The following is an 18554-nucleotide window of genomic DNA, read 5'->3' as shown; positions in this document are numbered from 1 at the left end:
ATTCGCAGTGACTGAGCTGTGCCTTATCGATCTCCAATTTTAGAGCTCTTTCTGTTCTTATCGGCCATTTCCATATTTATTATGAATCACTACAAAATTTGAGCAGTCCATGTATGTTTACTAATTCAATGGATTCTTATCATCTATCTCACTCTACTTTCATAATCTCTGATATATCATTTTCCTTCTTAATTAGTAACCCGTTGCTTATTATAGTATTCAATTTTTTAAATTTGTTTGTCCTTATTTATAAAATCTCTTTGGGTTTGTCTAAACGATAAATACATTTTTTACCCATTTTATTTTTAATTAATATACTCTCTCTCATTATCTTTTTTTCTCACTCACATCAACCTACTTATAAATAAGGGCATATTTGAGGGGGAAAAAAATATATTTATAACATATTTATTATTTTTAACTAATTTTAACAATTTTCTTAAATCACGTACAGTTAAGTGGATTTTATAATAAGAAATAAAGGGAGCAGTATTTCCGACCATTCTTTTTTTTTTTTAATCAGAAATCCCACCTTTCATTCTTGGTCGCCACCAAGACGCGAGGTGAATACCCAAAATATCGATGCATGTCTTTGTTTATTCTGTGCAGTTACTTCTTAGCCATCGATTATTTTGTCATTGAAATATGACTATCCTTTTAAATTTCATTTTTCTTAAAAAAAAAAAAGGCTCAAACTTTGAGTTATAAATAAATAATCCTCTTGACTATATTATGTAGTTTTAGTAAAATAAAAGATAATACTAAATAATAAATTAAATACTGCAATTTATCTTTATAAATTTTGTATGAAGGTGCGTATCTGATAATGGCGATATAAAGTGAGACGCTCCGCGTGCTTGTTGGGACCATTAATATTTGATCGTCTTGGTTCCGAAAACGACATGAAGTCATCGCTTATGTTGTAAGCAAAACGACAAGACGATTCAATAGTGTAAATAATATAGAGTCATCGCTTATGGTGATTTATTCGCCTTTGATTCTTCTAAAATGTACTGTTTAAATAGACTTTTTTCCCCGTCATATAACTTCTTAAAGTCTTGAACGTTTATTAAGTTCTGATCAAAATATGTTAACCAAGTTTTTCAACCTTAGATGAAACACATCCCATAAGAAATACTCAAATTTATAAGCTGATCAGCAGTTCAATACAAATCATTCGAACAAAACAAAAAAAATAGAATTCAGTTTAGCCACAGCATATGCTTGAAACATCGATATCTAGATATTTCGAAAACAATATATCGTCCAATGCTTTTTCTTGTCACATTGATACGCCATTGCAAAACTATATGAACGAATCTATCGTTATCAATTCAGGTCAAAAAAATTCTATCCTTATCAATTGCAGAATCTCGCTTCCAAGAGGCAACTTGCGGACTTAGCTTCGTATTCAAGCCATATGACATGTAATGAAGATCCATGATTTTGCCCCTCTATATATAATGAAGAGGCCAACTCCCTTACAAGATAGTGTGCGCAGTGCAGCAAGGAAGACCAAAAGAAGTTGTGCATAAACGTGTTTCCCTAATGGCACATTTGGTTCGAGGGTTTGCCGACTTCATAGATGGTGGTGATACTCAGAGCAAACATGCTGTAGAGCCTCAACGTCAATCCATTCCCAACATACTGAATAGCGGCTCGCCACCATCTTCACCTGCTCTCCTCAACGGTGATAATCAAAAGCTTATTGGTTTAAGCAACAACACCAACGTCAATTTCCATGGCGATGGTAATGGAGTTCTCAAGGCTCCCAGCCTCATTAAGTGATCGCATACCACTTACTACTCTAGGTGCATAAAGTAACTACTCCTCCGGTTCTAATTATAAGACTCAATTGACTTATTTGAGGAGATTAAGAAAGTAAGTTAAATTGATTATTTATAATAAATAAGTGTTGTTATTCCTAAAATATCCTTACTAATTAAGTATATTAGCTAAAACTATTATTATTAAAAGGATTATCTTGGAAAAAAATGCATAAATATAAAAGAGAAAATGGATTGGGTCTTATAATTAGGACCAAATAAAAAATCAAATTGGGTCTTATAATAAGGACCGGAGGAGTATATTATAAATAAAGCCCATGTACTACTCGCTTGTCAGAGAAAAGGCTCTAAAAAATCTCTGCTGCGTTTGCGATAATCTATCTCATCAAATGCTTCTGTGTAACTAAGTTAATGATATTCTCTATTAGCTAAACTGATCTTTCAGTACCTTGTATCTTAGTACGATTTTATATTTATCTTTAAACTTCCCTCCTCCAGTTCTGAAAACTTAGGAGTTTGAGAAGAGAAAAGAACGATGAGCAGAAAGAGTTCTTGCCATATATCCTCTGCTGAATGCCACCTTCAGTTTCTTATATCACTAATCTGTTGTCTATTTTGATTCAGTTAGCATTTACGATAAAATTATTCACATATAGAAGGTTTTCAATATTTGTTGATAAAGTATCATAAGGCTGAACAATTTGTTCTGGGAAGTGCAGTTAAAAACCCCCAATACTTGAGAATGAATTTCCTCTCATCAACCAAGTTTTACATAATAACAAAAAAGAGTGATATGTTAGATCTCCAACCTCGATTTGAGAGAGTAAAATTTTCAGTCTCTCCACCGGTGGCCACAGTTTGGGTTGCAGCAAACAAAAAAACAGTGTCATACCTTCTTCCCCTCTGGCCGTCGCCTGCATAAATTCAAAAACTTGTTAAAACCAAAGTACTTCTACATACGTGTTTTGAATATGCAGAATCAAAAAAATATTGCATTTCTCCCACTTCTGTTTAACACGACAAGCTTATGGGCATTGGTGGTAGTGGAATAAATCTTATGTACCTTCCTTCAACTAATTAGAAGCTAAACATCTATAAAGAAAAGTGAAAATCAGAGTCAATGCCATAGAAAAAGATGGCGAAACCAGTGTCCTTAAAGCATGTTGTGTTCTAAATCAAGTAAGTAAATCACCCCGAATCACATATCATCCGTTTTACCCGTATCATGCAGATAGACACCGTAACTGCAACCCTCCCCCCCCCCCCAAAAAAAAAAAAGATTTTGAAATATATGCTCTTTTCAAAAGATATTGTCTTTTTACGTCATTTGAGAATCAAATTCAACTGCAAATAAAAATCATGTTCTTATCTGTTATAATAGATTTTAAATAATATGTGGGTGTGCGCCCTTAATTTTAATTTATAATACGTACATTTGATTATTACTGATTTGACTACTATCCAACTACTACTAAATTTGTAAGCTAGTACTTTTAGCAGTTCAATAACTGAACAGTCATGACATCGTATCATCCCACTTCCGACTCATTAAGTATAATGTTATTGAAAACGCTATTTCACTGTCAGGAAAATTTTAGCGTATTCTGTATCTTCAGGCTTAGCTTTGAGTTACAGTTATTTCTTTCACTGTCTAACCCTGAGCAGTGTTGTGTGTTTCCGCAACAACAAAAAAGACATACATAACTGTTCTCCCTCCGCTCCACAATCTGGTTTTCCTAACTTTAGATTAGACCATTTAGTGCTAATATTAAGGAAGTTATCAGTTTCATGTTGTTCCCAAGAGCAGATTCATGATTGACCACAAATTGTTATCATTCCCCTCCCTTCCCATCTTAATACAAAATTGCCCACAGGCAGAAGAGAGATTTAACCTGGAAAAAAACAGCTTCTCCATGGTTGCATTGAGTACAACGAACAGACTTTGTACGTGGAAGAGTAGGATCTGCAGCTACATCCTGCAGCACTTGAGTGCGCTCCCCAACAGAATGATGTATCTCATTTCTATAGACACAGTTATTATCTGCAGCCTCCTGAACAGTGACGAGTAAATGATCAATAGGTATGTGGCTGAGGATACTCATGTGAAATTGGATGCAATTCCTCCATGAAAAAAACATCAGCAATTAATTTTTATAAGAAAGCATAGCAGTGTTAAACAAACTTTATAATCGAAGTGCAAAAAAATGAGAACAGAAACATTGGCAATAAAACCAACATGGGTTCAGAAAAGTGCTATAATCAAAATATATTCCAAGCAAAAACCACTGCGCCTCAAGTCATAGGCATCTGTCTGGCTATCTTGGACTTATTGGCTCCAAGATTTTAGGCATTTAAACAGTATGGAGGCAGAGCAGCCACACAATACTAACTAACCAAAATAAGTAGAACATACCTAGAAGGCTGAGTTTTTCAATCATCCAATAACTTACAGCATTACAAAGTGAGGACAATTTGCCCTTGAATCGACATGCATCAAAATTATAAAACCCAAACTACTAAGAAAACGTGTTTGAAGAATATCATATGCACGTTTCTTACAAAACAATTAGATTTCATTTACCTAATAAAATGAACATGAAGCTAATGAAAGTATTCTAATTTATCAACAGCAGTTGGGTTGAATGGTGAGAAACTTGAGACAATTTAAGCAAAATCTTGAATTTGAGCTTCGTGGATGGAAGAAAAACTACATTGGAAGAGCTTACCCCTCAGTGGAGCTCAACCCAACTCAAAGCTAGCTCAATTGGCAGTATTCGATGGGTGGTTAATCACCAAAAAAGAAATATATAACTTTGATGCATTCTATCAATATTGAGAAGGAGGTTAAAAGACATCCTTTAACCCTCTTTGAAACCCAAAAATATTTTGGTGAGGGTGAAATTTGTTTTTAGGAAATTAAATAATGGCAGGAACTTTATAAGCTGAATCAATTCGCATATACCAAAAGACTTGACATTTCAAAAGGACATAATGAGTCAATTTGCATTTCACTTTGGGTAGAAAACAATGGAAATGGACTATTACGAAGAATGGAATGTGAGTCGCGGAGTGAAAATATAAGAACAGCAGTTCCATAGAAGTCCAATGATTCAGTCCCTTAACTCAAAAATGAATGTAAACAAGTGTTATTCATATACTAAATCAACCAAGAAAAAATACATCAGATTTCAAAATTATATTCCATCTTATAAAAAAGATTTGAGTAGATGATCTTGTTCGCATCAAACTCAGTGTAGAAAAATGTAGATCTTCTACAGTGCAATCTTCCGTATATAGATTACTAAACAAACCAAGGCATCTGAGCCTTGGCATTCTAGAAACATTTAATCGGTAGAATCTTCAATCAAAATTCATAATTAAGCTCCTCAATAGCAAAAATACATCAGAAAGAGTAAATGATCAGAGCAGAAACCCATAAGTTCTTTCTCTGATGAGGCATATTGCTTCAAGAGAAACATGTCATCAGAGTAAACCTAAAAATCGTTGGATAAGTAAGTAGAGTGTCTATTCAGTAAGTCTAACACTTTGCAGCAAAGCATAAACAAGAAAGAAGGTTAGAGGGGAGAAAGGGGGGAAAAAAATAAGCGGAAGTAAGCTAAACTAAACAAGAACCTGGTGATCACAGTTACGGCAAGCATAGAGAAGAATCTTCTGCTCCTTGTCCTCTTTAGGATACAGAATGTTGTTGCTGAAATCAAGAGATGAAGAAAATAATGTGAAAACGGAAGCCCCAGTTCAACGTCGTAAAAGCATCGTAATGAAGGCAAGGAAAAGAGGTAGCAACCATTCGCGGCAAAACTTCATAGTACTCATCTTGGAAGGGCCGCGAAGAAGGAGACGCTGGAGATTGGAAGGAGCGAAAACAAAAACAGACCCTTCCGGAGAATAGAGCTAAGGGTTTTCGATTCTCGCGCGTGTAGGTAGCCTGGTTCTTTTGGCGGGCATCTATACTAAGACCCCTTTTTTGTTTTTTTTGGGCTTTTGGGTCAAGCTATGCCAGGATCATTCCAGACTTCTCGTAAAAACTGGCTAAATATGTCACCAAAAAAAAAAAAAAAACTGGCACGCAGCTGAATTTTCAATTTTGAATTTTTAAGGGTATGTGTGGATAACAATTTTTATGCAACTAACTTCATTGTCATCAATTTATCCATTATTTATTAATAAAATGTAACATACAAAAATCTATTTGAATATGATATCTCCAAATTTAAATTGGTTGCCCAAAAAATAGGTTTTTTTCCACCAGATTTAAAGAGGATATCTATTAAAAAAGTTAAATCTAAAGACATATATCTTCAAGAATACTACCTCCGGTCCTTAATATAAGACCCTGTTTGACTTTTATTTTGGTCCTAAATATAAGACTCTAATCTATTTTGTCTCTCATATTTATACTTGTTTTTCAAAGTAGCCTTTTTAACAATGATAGTTCTAGTCAATGTATTTGATTAGCAAAGATATTTTAGGAAAGACAACACCTATTTAGGACAAATAACTAACTCAACTTCTTTCCTTAATCTTCTCAAATTAGTCAACTGGTTCTTATAATTAGGACCGGAGGTAGTACTGTATACCCTGTGCTAAATAATGTTTAAACAGTAAAAAAAATTGTTTCCTCATGGCTTAAATGCCAAGAAAATTTTACATAATTAGCCAACCAAAAAATATTGAATGAGCTTGATAATGCATTTGATCGGCTTGTTTGAACTTCACACTTAATTTCATGGTTTTTGAATGTGACTACAGACTCAATGATTTGCTTACAGAAGCACTAAGGTAAAATTTAAACTCATATCTTTATGAGTTGAGTCAATCCCATACCAATTAAATGAACCATTTTTTATGTTATACTCCTTCGATTCTAAATATAAGACTCTTATACACACACACTAGTATAAGGGTCTTATATTTAGGACCGGAGGAGTATTCTACTACCTCCGATCCTAAATATAAGACTTTGTTTGACATTTATTTTTTGTCCTAAATATAAGATCCCAATTCACTTTGTCTCTCATATTTATTCATTTTTTTTTTCAAAGTAGTCCTTTTAACAATGATAATTCTAGCCAATATACTTAATTAGCAAGGATATTTTAGGAAAGATAATACCTATTTATTACAAATAACTAACTTAACTTCTTTTCTTAATCTCTTCAAATTAGTCAACTAGTTCTTATTATTAGAAACGGAGGTAGTATTATTATTACACCCTCAGCGAAAAACCTAACATGATCACATGCAGACGGATGTCCAATTTTTGAGAAGATCACTAAAAATATTGTGACAGAAGTTATTTATACTACACACTGTAACCACAGAAAATCGGATGGCTATTTAGACATGTTTAGGTTGCCATATCGTCAAACTTGCCCTTCATAGTGCTCCCGAAGCCATGTAACTCTGTTCGTTACTGGTTCTGTGAGAAAGAGCAAAGAATGAGAAAGATCAAAACATAGAGAAATGGATTCTCTCGCCTTAATGGTCATTTAAAATAAAAATTTTCATATCCAGAGATTTAGCATGATGGGGAGGATGATTGAAGAGAAGATAATGAGTATACTAGTTGTCTTGTCCTTAACAGAAACCAGCTCTGAAGAATCACGAGCTGTATTTCTATTGATCAATAACATTATCCGTCATTGTCAAGCCATCAACCTAACCTATTTAATTCCAGATTACGCAAAAAGTTGAATCTGTAAAAGGAAAATGAGCTTGAAATTCAATGCTGCTTGTTTCCTCTGTTCATAAAAGCTGGCCTATTCTGCTAAATGCACAAGGAATCTGCGCATCAAAGTACGAGTATCATTTTCTACTAGCATGTATGGTTTAACGCTGAAAATCATCAAGTACATCATCCAGAAGCCTCAACTGTACGATTCAATCGACTTAATTGAGTCTAGTCTAACACAGAGAACAGATAGGTATAGGATAATAATTCCTTCCAAGTGTCTCAATTGAAGGATAGTATTCTGACACAAAACCCAGGATCAGAACTAGTCTATTGAATCAAAAGCAAGTCATAACAGGACAGTTCAGGAATGTGTTAGACGCATAAACCCAAGTGCAATAATATGCAGGGATACAGCCTAACGACCATGATACACGTTAATAGAATTATGATGTCCCGTAGATATCCCAAAAAAAAAGGAATTATGATGCCCCGCAAGGACACTTCCATTAAGAACACCGTGAACATGTCCTCCTTGATTGGTGATGACATTGTCGTTTTGGTTCCCAGCGTTGGCGAACACCACTGTCGCTGCCGACATGGGAACAGGAGTTCCCGAATTAGGATGGTGGTTCTGGCACGGCGTTGCTGGTGGTGATGCTTCTAAGATACTATTAGCTTTATTCAATTTTGATGTGATGGGTTTCTTGGAATTGGGTTTGTTATCGAAGAGGTTGAAATCCTCGTCGTCCTCGCCTGTCCCAAATCCATAGTCGTCGTCGTCGTCGTCGTCAGCCTCCACCGTAGCAGTTTGTCTGTTCTTACACGGACACCTCACATGGACTCTCTGTTCCGGGAACTTCCTTTATCGGATTCAGATGCTGGTCTTCACAAAATCAATTCCTTAAAAACTGTCTCTTAACGTTAGCGTAAACTAAAAGCTGGATTATCCATCCCTTCGGATTCTTTGATTGAGAAATTCTTAACTCACGCGCCTAGGCATCCGGTACCTTTTAGACTAGAAACCGTGTTAAAAACAAGCAGAGCAAAGCTCACGGAAGACAGAAGATAAGACAGCTCAAGTACAAGATACCGACTGACATGTCTTTCACATAAGCCTTGAATGAAACTCGCTAAACAGTCTACATGTCCCACGTGTCTTTCGATCTTATCTTTCCCTTTAGTCCTTTAGACGTGGTAACTAGAGCGAAATTAAATAACTCAGGCATATTTAGTCTATCATAGGTCGAACTTCCCCTTCTTACCGCTTTAGGAGCCATGGAACTCGTCGTTTCTGGTTGTGAGAAGGAGAGATAAAGTACAAAGATCACAACACGGGAACGAATTCTCTCAACTTGGTTAATGGTCAGTTGATGCTTGGAAAAAAAAAATCATTTTCAGAGAGTTGGGATGCTTGAACAGCAGGAATATAACAAGTTTATTAGGTGTTCTTGCCGACGGCGTTACTAGAAACCAGCTCTGAATAATAGCTTTTTTGGAATTTATACTAGATATGCATGTCCAGTATTTCTATTGATCAAAAAATTATCCATCATTATAAAGTGATCTACTGAAAGATGCAAGACGAGGAATCGGTGAAAGAAGAATAATGAGCCAGAATGCTGCTTGTTTCCTCTGTTTACAAAGGGTGATATGTAACCGAGGATCAGAACTTTATTGAATAAAAAACCAGATCATCAGGTACGGTAAATCATAACAGAAGTACGGTTGAAGAGGGTCCAATATTAGACTCATAAACGGAAGTGTACTAATATAGAGGGATACAGCCTAACAACAATGATACACAGTAATAGAATTGTGATGACCCGAAAGGATACTTCCGTTAAGAACACCTTGAACCAATCCTCCTTGATTGGTGATGCCATTGATGTCTTGCTTTCCACTGTTGCCAAACACGCCTGTTACTGCCGACTTGAGAGCAGGATTTGCAGGGTAGCTCCGTGGGAGTGTTGTTGCTGGCGGTGATGCTTCTGAGATGCTCTTAGTTTCATTGAATTTTGATGCAATGGGGCTCTTGGGCTTGGATTTGTTATCGAAGAGATTGAAATCCTCGTCCTCCTCGTTGGTCCCAAATAGATCATCGTCGTCATCGTCAACCTCCATAACAGCAACTTGTCTGGTCTTACCCAGCCAACTCATACGGCCTCTGTTTCTGGCTCTTCTATAACTTGTCTGGAACCTCTTTGAAACGGCAACGTTATTTCCTTATAAGCTGTACATGTATCTATTTTATCCATCTACCAAACTACTAGCGTGAACTCAAAGCTGAATAATTATCTGTGCGATTCTTTGAGAATTTTCGCTCACATGCTTGGGCATCAGACAAGTTGAACACCTTGCAGAGTTGAGAATGAAAAATAATCGGGATAAACAATTAGGTGAGTCTAGCACACGGATTCGGTTATCGTACTGGTATAAAAAGAATTTTGATTCGTGTATATTTACAGGTGCAAGATAGACAAAGCACAAATGCCGCTATGTGACCTTATAAGTTTGTTCTATTAAAGTTACAGAGACCTCTCTTGTTTTCTTTTTAATTGCTAGATCATCAATCATCGTCGGCGCCGAAAGGCTATAAGTACCGAACAAAGATCAGCCATAATAAGTGATCACTTATGACCTTTTTTAAAATTTTTAACTTGGGAGTTATATGAAAGAAAGAACTTTCAATAAAACGAGAATTGCAAAGCCTCTGATGAGAAAGTCATTAATGGTGATTACAAAATCCAAAAGGAAACCTTACAACTTCATCTAAAACATGAACAACATATACACAAGAGGGGGAGGCTTTTTTTTTGGGGTGTTATATGGGTAATAAAGGGATGGAACAAGATGACCTAACGTAAAAGCCAGTCACAGTTAGAAGATCCAAGAGAGGAGATTGGCGGCGGTGGAGACGGCGGCTCCGGTGATTGCAGTTTGCACGATCTTCTCGTGGGAGGAGTTTTCCGATGTAAGCGCAAGTGTGGCCCCTGTGAGTGCTCCTGCTACTGCACTGTTTTTCTGCACCAAACATCATTAATCAGCTGTGATTCTTTTAATGAATGCTAAGATCATGCTTTACACTAAAAGCAAGGAGACAAAGGGATATGTTTGAGAAGATTTACCCAATCATGAACTCCTCGAGCCTCCTTTAGGCCATATGTGAGACCTGAATACAATCCCGCAGCCAATCCTGCATCAACATTTCATATCTTACGGTAAGGCTATAAATTTTTCAACATGGAGAAGTTGGTTAATGACTTCAATCCGTTATCAGAAAACAAGAGTCTAACATGATCATTCATCATATACCATTTTCATTAAACAGATTGAGATACTGCTCGACTTAATTTTTCACTGGTAAACAAAATCAAGCAAATTCACATTCATATACATATAAAGGCACACGAGATGGACATTAAGGGGAATATATCATAATTACCCCATTGAAAGGACTCCTTTCCGCTATTCTTGACCTGAGAGGCAAAAAAAAAAGGTAAAAGAATCAAGACTAAGAAACATAACTGGGGAATAAATGAGTATGAGGTTGCTTACTCACCATGGCCTCAAGAGATTTACTGTTAGTCTCTCCTGGGTACGTGCATGGAACATTTAAGCAACAAATAAGCAGGAATGTAGAAAAATTAGTACAAAGTAAATACGAAAGAGAGAGTTGGATATACAAATTAATGAGATGGCGGAATATGTTGTACCTCCGAGGCCAGGAAAACGAGCTCTTTTGGAATCTGAAACATCAGGTACAATGCTGCCACCATTATCAAGGCCCGCACCTAGAAAATCATTTACATTACAGGTGTAAAAACGGTGACTTCAGAAGAAGAGAGATGAGTGGGGAAGAAGAAGGGAGAAGCATGGCACCTTCGACAGCCGTGAAATAAGCCTCACGGGACATAGCTTGGATAGCTCCTATCTGTCACAGATTGGAGAGACAAGAGGAGTTCATCACATGCATGCAAATATGAAGAACCATGTAAATAATTAATCATGCAATATTATACCGCAGCAGCTTTGAGGAAGCTGTTGGAGACGCGATTGAGAAGGGGATGGCCGAAGTCGAAGAGGGGAACTTCATTATCAAAGCTACGAAGTTCCTGCATCAGAGATCTGGAATCCAAGTTCTTGCTGCTCATCTTTACTCCCTCACACTCACAAAGCCAAGCTTCCTCTTCTTTTGTTATATTGTTCCCCAGCCTACAACAATGCACCGCACACAACTACTCCTCATTACACGTGTTGCTATTACTCGTACGTGGCTCTTTCCGCTGTTGCCAACCCATTTCCAACTTCCTTCTCTGTATGCATTTTAGTAACCTAACTTTCAGCCCTTTTCACCCTTGTCCATGTTCTATTAGTAATAACTCATGCCTTTTTTTTTTTTTGGTTCCCTGACTGTTTTTATATTCGCCTTTATGTTCATGGTTTTGACTTTTTGTGCTGCAAAGCAACCGGTTCTTCCGACGGGAAAAACAAAAATCAACCGTTTCTTCCTGGAAAGAGCGGCAACCACGTTCAATTTGCCCACTTCAAGCCGCTTAATAGTCAATCTTTAGTTATATTACGGTATATTTATTGATTGAGAGAGAAATGTTCGCTTGATCCAACGTCAGACACTCCAGCCATACAACATCTTAACATTTTAAATTCACCACTAATTTGAATTAACATAATGTCGCCACTTCGAATTCGACTGCAACATTACCTAATACCTAGGACCACACCTTGGGATTTTTTTTTTTAATGGGCACAGTTATCCTCCTACTAGATACAATTCAATTCGATTCAAACCCTAAATATAGACACCTCTTTTAATAAGAATTCACTGTGTTATAAGATATTAGCCCCTTCCACTAGACCTAACTCCCAGTTGGTAAACACCTGAAGATTTTACATCTCGTTCAAATTGATGTCAAACCTTTAACGTGCCTCTCACGTAAACCCTCAATTTTTTTTTTTGGAAAGTATCCTGGAGTTAAAAAAATAGTTGTGATCAAGAATGTAATTTCAACTTAGAACAGGGGCGCAGGAGTAACAGGAAAACAGAAGTAACTTAAATGTCTGATAGTGAAGACGAGTGTGGTTACCCAGAAACAGAACCACATCTAAAGTTGAAAAATACGTTGAAATTTTAATATTTAAATATACACTGGATCCTCAGCTCAAAAAACACACACACAGACACAGAGAGAGACAGAGGATTCTTTTAACTCGCTACATTTGCTAAAAATTGACCCTACAAACTCACTGCACAATCCTGTTACCATATCCACCGCAAAAACATTATTTTCAAAAAAAAGAGAGAGAGAGAAAACCTGTGGAAGGCAGATATTGATGCCCTGGATCACCAAGTTCAAGCAACCGAAAAAGGGAATGATGGTAACAGGTCTCTATCTCCCTCACCCCCATTCCCCAACCCACCCTCTTTTCTGGCAGGATTTATGAAAAGGGCTCGAGTAAGCAAAAAAACAAAGAGCAGAGAAAGGGAAAGAAAAAGAAAAGATGAAAATTAATGCTGATGAATGTTATACAAAAAGCAAGAAATTACTAGACAAGGAGCCGGAGGAGAGGATAAGATCCAAGTTGATGGCATTAATGTCTTCCCCACCTCTTAGGTGCCACGTTATGTTATCTCCTCGTGATCCTCTTTACCGGTATGGTACCTTACGACATTTCCCCCATGTCCTCTGTCCTTCGTCGTCTCCAAGCTATTGCTTTGGCAGTCAGCTCACTAGCAAATCCACGTCATAACAGAATAGACTGTCCATGCCTTGTTGTACACGGTTCCAAATACTACTTATGATCCATTTACAGCCATCTCCGGTGAGGAATTTGGTGGCACCAGTTGACGTTCCTCACCATCCAACTGTCTATTATCTTCGTTGCCATGCAAGTGATCGGAACAGTTCCTAGAGGCAGTAGTTTCTTCCTCTACATTACTCTCTTCAGAGGTTGCGCTGTTATTATCTGAAGAGTTTCTAGGAGCACTTGATGCCTTCTCTTCACTGTTGTCACTAGAGCTCATTCTCCCTTCAGCTGCGTCAGGACTAGCATGTACGTTGATTGCAGTTTTCTTAGCAGGAAGCACGGCCTGGTTCAGTGTTGAACATAGGGCAGAAAAAACACCATCTTTGGACTTTGGATACTTGAACCACTTCTACTTCTTCACATGCTCGGGTTCTCTGTCTTTGGAAGGCAATTTCCGTTTTAGCCTGAGAGACTCCATAGTCCCTTCATCTTCATCCAAAGCTTCTGGCCGCTTCCTTGGTGGTGGCTTGTAATCTTCATCATCCTCATCATCATCATAGTCTACTAGACCACCAGACCTTGGGCCATAATTCCAAATTAACATATCAGTTTGGAACATATGGAATGCAAACGATTCAATTTCCATAATACAGGAAAATGGAATCTACCTTATCTGTGAGACGCTTGCAGAGCCATTAGATGAATTAGATTGCGTTGGCTGTCCTTTCTGATTGTGGGAAACGGATGCAGAAGCTGTATCTTCCTCATCACTGATTCAATCAAGAGTAAGACAATTATATGTAAAGTCTCCAACAATGTGTGAGAGAGAGAGAGAGAACGTACCTGTCCTCGTTGAAGTAGTCTTCCTCTTCTTTCTCTAGAGCCCGCTCATCAGTTCGTCTCCGGGGGTCTGTCACATTAGCAGTACTTTTTGGCCGCCCGTTATCTAAACACTGCAATAAAAAATGCATCATCAGACATTTGCACCAAAAACAGAAGGAGAAGATACCAAAACCAGGACCAGCAGCAAGGAAAATACCTGCTCATACTTTACTTTCAGTGATTGAATGGAAGCCAAATACTCAAATTTCTCAAGCTGAGGCCAGAAAGAATCAACTAAATATTTCACCAATAATTTTAGATTCTCCTGCAGCATACAATGTTATCAGTACATAATTGCTTCAGACATTTAAGATGCACAGTACATAGGTATAAAAGAAAGAACCTTCCGGATATACTCAAAAAGTCCTAGAACTGCAGAGTTTAGCAGATTGTAGCGATGGCCATTGTCAACAAAAGCATCTACAATTGGTTTGAGAAGGTTATTCCTAACAAAATGATTTATCAGATGCTCGTCCAGCAGGTCAACACTCCAAAATATTAAGCAAAATGCTTAAAGGGGGTCAGCCAGCAGAAAATGGCAGCAAAACCAGAATAACATGGAAACAAAAGGAAATATAGGACACTAAACAAATTCAAACCAGTCTTAAACACTAACCCTCCTCCAAAAGCTACCGATAGAAGTGGAGAACCTACTTGAACACCCTATTGAGGGTCCTATGGTACTTTATGTGAGATTTAGGCATCCCAATAGAATCTACAACACTTCACTCATCTTCCTTGTTAGTTAAATCCTCCAATGGTTAAAACCCTCAATAGGCAGCCCTTTCCAGAACCAATGTCCATCAACTTTGATAACAATTGATAGGTACTCAAGTAAAAAACCCTCCCCCAAAAGTTAACTTTTGAGGTTGGAGAGCCAATCTACATAGTGCTTGTTTGGAATGGCAGACGAATTCTTCATAATCAACTTTGCAATCATAATTAATGGAATATAAGGTAAGTATGTGAGAGGTTTGTTTCAAATTATGTGAATAAGTGTTTTTGGGGTGTCCAATTGTGATCCCAAACAAGCACATAATTATCGATTAAGCACCCCATTACTACTCAATTTTGAAACTTAGATACCCTACTGCTCACCGCAAGACTATGGCATAACATACCACCTAAGTGTCCATTAAAAAAACCATCAGTAATCTTATCCTAACATGAACTTGGGGACCAATGGACCATTAAAATTAACAAACACTTGCTTCTCAACTACACCACCATACATTCTGCATTTCCCTAAAATTCATCGAACATTTTATTAGTGCAGATATTAAGACTCACATGACAAGAGAGGATGGTACGAACAATCGAACAGCCCCAACAACCAAGTACTTTCCCTTCTTTTTGTCAAAAGCAAAATTTTGTCAATCACATTGTTCAAAATTAACATGAGCAGCAACAAATTCCTAAAGGTATATCAATCACATAATGCACAGCAGCAACATACTTTATCCCATATGGGTGATGCAGCACACAAAAGCATAATAATTCGCATATGTTTGATAATATCTCTGGTTTTGTTTCCATCTGACACTTGACCCTTTGACTGGGATCCACTGAATTGCTACTTGAACGAGCAACAGAAGGACATGACGCTGTTATTACTTCGATCAGTTGCCCCAAATGCTTCTCTTAGAAGATATCAATAATAGTATCCCTCTGTCGGAAAGAGACTTCCATCTCACATGAAAACTGACAAGTTTTCCAACAAATCAGCAGATATATGATAAAACAAAAGTCAACATTCAAAATTAAGACCTGCATAAAAAAACTCAAGTGTGTTGACTCCAAATGAAAAAGCCATTATAAAGCAAGAAAACTAAAACCACTTACTAAACCAAACCGAAACCTTCTACCATATCCAACCCAATAATTCCCCCCTCCCTCCTCCTCTCATTTGCCCCCAAAAAATGACATGATACTAATGCTTCTAGTTGGATGCTAACCGTTGACAGCATATGAACCACATACATGACTAACGGTACTTTCAGAACATAGTATATCCATGGTGATTGAAAACATATTGGACCCATACCGAACTAATTAGCTGCAAATTCTGTAAATATTAACCATTAGTATCTGGGTTGGTGGATAACTGCAGACTACATAACAAAACAGTGAATCACACCTTCCTACATAGAGATCACCATGCTCAGCTTAGCCAGGAGAGGACATGCTAAAGATGTCTCAAACAAAATCAACCACATTAGGTAAACATCAACTAGTGGAAACTCAAGCAGATTTTGAGACAATTTGAGACCATCCATAACAATGGTAGCAACAGTTGCGGTTTTGCAGCAAAACCTCTTATTGGTATTAAATTTAATTATTTACTACATTATGGAGATAATTCATTCTTAATAATTATTAATACTCATATTAAGTACGCGTATCCAACCATAAGAAGGAATTTCCGCTTCCGTGCTTGATAGAGTTATATGTGATCCATCTGATCATTTTACTAACTAAGATCCATCTGATCATTTTACTAACTAAGTCATAATTTCCCTAAAAAAAAATCGAATCTTCACATTATCACACGCATAAGACTGAGATATCATTAGCAGTACAGAGACCCTAAAAACAATTGAAGAGAAGCCTTAACTGAAACGATATATTTCTTTTTTTGGAGCAAAACAGTCCATTTTATTAATAGTCAAAAAAAGTTACAACCACTAATACGCCGGTGGCCAAAAACAAACACTCAAAAAGACCTATCGTACAACCTAACCCACCAAAATCACCCATTACGGTTTCGGTTGGAACGAAGAGGGCTTCCATTGTTCACAATGCTTCAGTTGCCGTTGCCGTTGCCACTGCTGTGAGCAAAGTTGCCGCCGGCGGCGTTGTGGTCGCAAGGAGAATCGTAACGGTTGCCGGAATAAGAGCCGTTGTTCCAGGTGACGTCCCTGAAATTTTGAGCGCCTGATCCGCTGTTATTGAATGAGCCTTGGGTTCCACTGTTGCAGCCTCCGGCTGATCTGCTGGCCTGAGCCTGAGCTTCGTTCTCCGGCATCATCCCCAGAAGCCTTCCCATCACCCTCACCACCGATTCCATTTGATCTCACCGATGGAGTCTCTCACTGATACAATAATTTGATTTTTCCTTTTTTATGGCTTTGATCGATCGGTCCCTCCTCTCCCTTGCGTCTGCGCTTTATAGATGCACTGCTAAGAATCTGTACTGTTTCTTCCTTCAAGACGAAGCTTCACGGTATCTTTTTGGGAAAATTTTGTTCAAGGACCACAGTATATAATTAATTTTAAAAACCCTTAAAATTTTCTGAAACTTTATTACAGGATGGGAGGTGTTCGTTACAGTAGCTTATAGCTTTAGGGGTATTTGGGAAACCCAAAACCATGGTTTCAGAAGCACTTTTCCGCAAAACGAAATAATCTCCTCCACTATTTATTTCGTAATCCGTAAAACACTTTTGAAACCATGATTTGGTTTCTATCCAAAACCCCCTTAGTTTGAAGATGTGAATTACAAGAAAATAACGCTATTGTCCTGTAATAAGTACTTTCATAATATTTATTATGGAGTGACATGTAAATAGACTAATTTCAATTACAAATAAAGTTATATATATTGTGAATTGTAACATTTTAGTTTGTATTTCTAGTATTTAAACAAGTTTAGAAGTAGTTTAATGTTTAATAAATAAGTTTTATTCTCTAGTTATTTAAGAAAATAAAATTTCTGAAAATAAAATTTATAAATTATATATGCAAAAAAATTTGCTAAATAAAAGTAATAAAACGGATTAAAAAAAAAGGAAAAGGAAGAAAATGTAAAGGAAAAAGGAAAAAACAGGGTTTAAAATTGTAATTTCGTCTCATTTTATATGGGGTCTTTAATTGGAATTTACCCCAAATTTTATTTTCGCCGTTGGAGTGGGGTCGAGAGGCGTCGTCTTCTTTTTTTCTCATTCTCTAACGCCGTTCTCTCGTTTGTCACTAGGGTTTTAATATTTGCATATCATTTTGGTAAGTCAAATGACTTTTTTTTATCAAACTCTTTTTATAAAAGTTTTTCTACTAATTTATATCTATCTAATGATAATAGTTTTGTACTGATTAGAGAGAATTTTTGGATTTAGGGTTTGAAGCAAATATTGAATTTTGATGATAGATGAGCATAGCATTGTAGAGTTATTTTAGTTGATCATTTCTATTAGTTTAGTTTTATTTTTGACTGACCTAATATTTTTAAATGAATTATTTAGTTAAACAGATATTTATTTGTGGAAAATATGATATTTCTACCATGAAACTGTTGCCTAAATTATTTACTTAAGTGTATTTGATGTATATTGAATTTCTAATAACTGGTTTTTGAGATTTAAATTTGAGATAGGATTTTTAAATTTTAAATATGATAATTTCATATTTTTAAAATTTTTGAGAAAAATCTG

At 36.7% G+C, this 18554-nt stretch overlaps 2 protein-coding genes and 1 pseudogene across 2 annotated transcripts; all 3 read right to left on the bottom strand.

The window, feature by feature from the left end:
• Positions 1 to 2400: 2400 nt before the first annotated feature.
• LOC114711513 (DNA-directed RNA polymerases II, IV and V subunit 9B-like) lies at positions 2401 to 5731 on the bottom strand. Its single transcript, XM_028895927.1, is given in 5 exon segments — positions 2401 to 2667; positions 2669 to 2701; positions 3680 to 3838; positions 5421 to 5496; positions 5593 to 5731. Coding segments are annotated over 5 exon segments (345 nt in total). The 5' UTR covers positions 5622 to 5731; the 3' UTR covers positions 2401 to 2619.
• A 4594-nt stretch (positions 5732 to 10325) lies between these two features.
• Positions 10326 to 11686, bottom strand: LOC114711501 (outer envelope pore protein 16-2, chloroplastic-like). The gene is made up of 7 exons (XM_028895917.1): positions 11502 to 11686; positions 11362 to 11413; positions 11196 to 11273; positions 11042 to 11073; positions 10925 to 10958; positions 10608 to 10675; positions 10326 to 10503 (listed from the first exon to the last, which is right to left on the bottom strand). The coding sequence occupies exons 1-7, from the start codon at positions 11631 to 11633 to the stop codon at positions 10360 to 10362; spliced, it is 540 nt and encodes a 179-aa protein (XP_028751750.1). The 5' UTR covers positions 11634 to 11686; the 3' UTR covers positions 10326 to 10359.
• Positions 11687 to 12699: 1013 nt separating this feature from the next.
• LOC114711486 (serine/threonine-protein phosphatase 4 regulatory subunit 3-like) lies at positions 12700 to 17194 on the bottom strand (annotated as a pseudogene).
• Positions 17195 to 18554: the final 1360 nt, after the last annotated feature.

This window comes from Neltuma alba, unplaced genomic scaffold (genome assembly GCF_004799145.2).
Source record: "Neltuma alba isolate B1F8T4 unplaced genomic scaffold, ASM479914v2 tig00011291_pilon, whole genome shotgun sequence".
NCBI lineage: Eukaryota > Viridiplantae > Streptophyta > Magnoliopsida > Fabales > Fabaceae > Neltuma > Neltuma alba.
The sequence above is the reverse complement of the archived record's forward strand: the minus strand, read 5'-3'. Positions and strand labels throughout refer to the sequence as shown.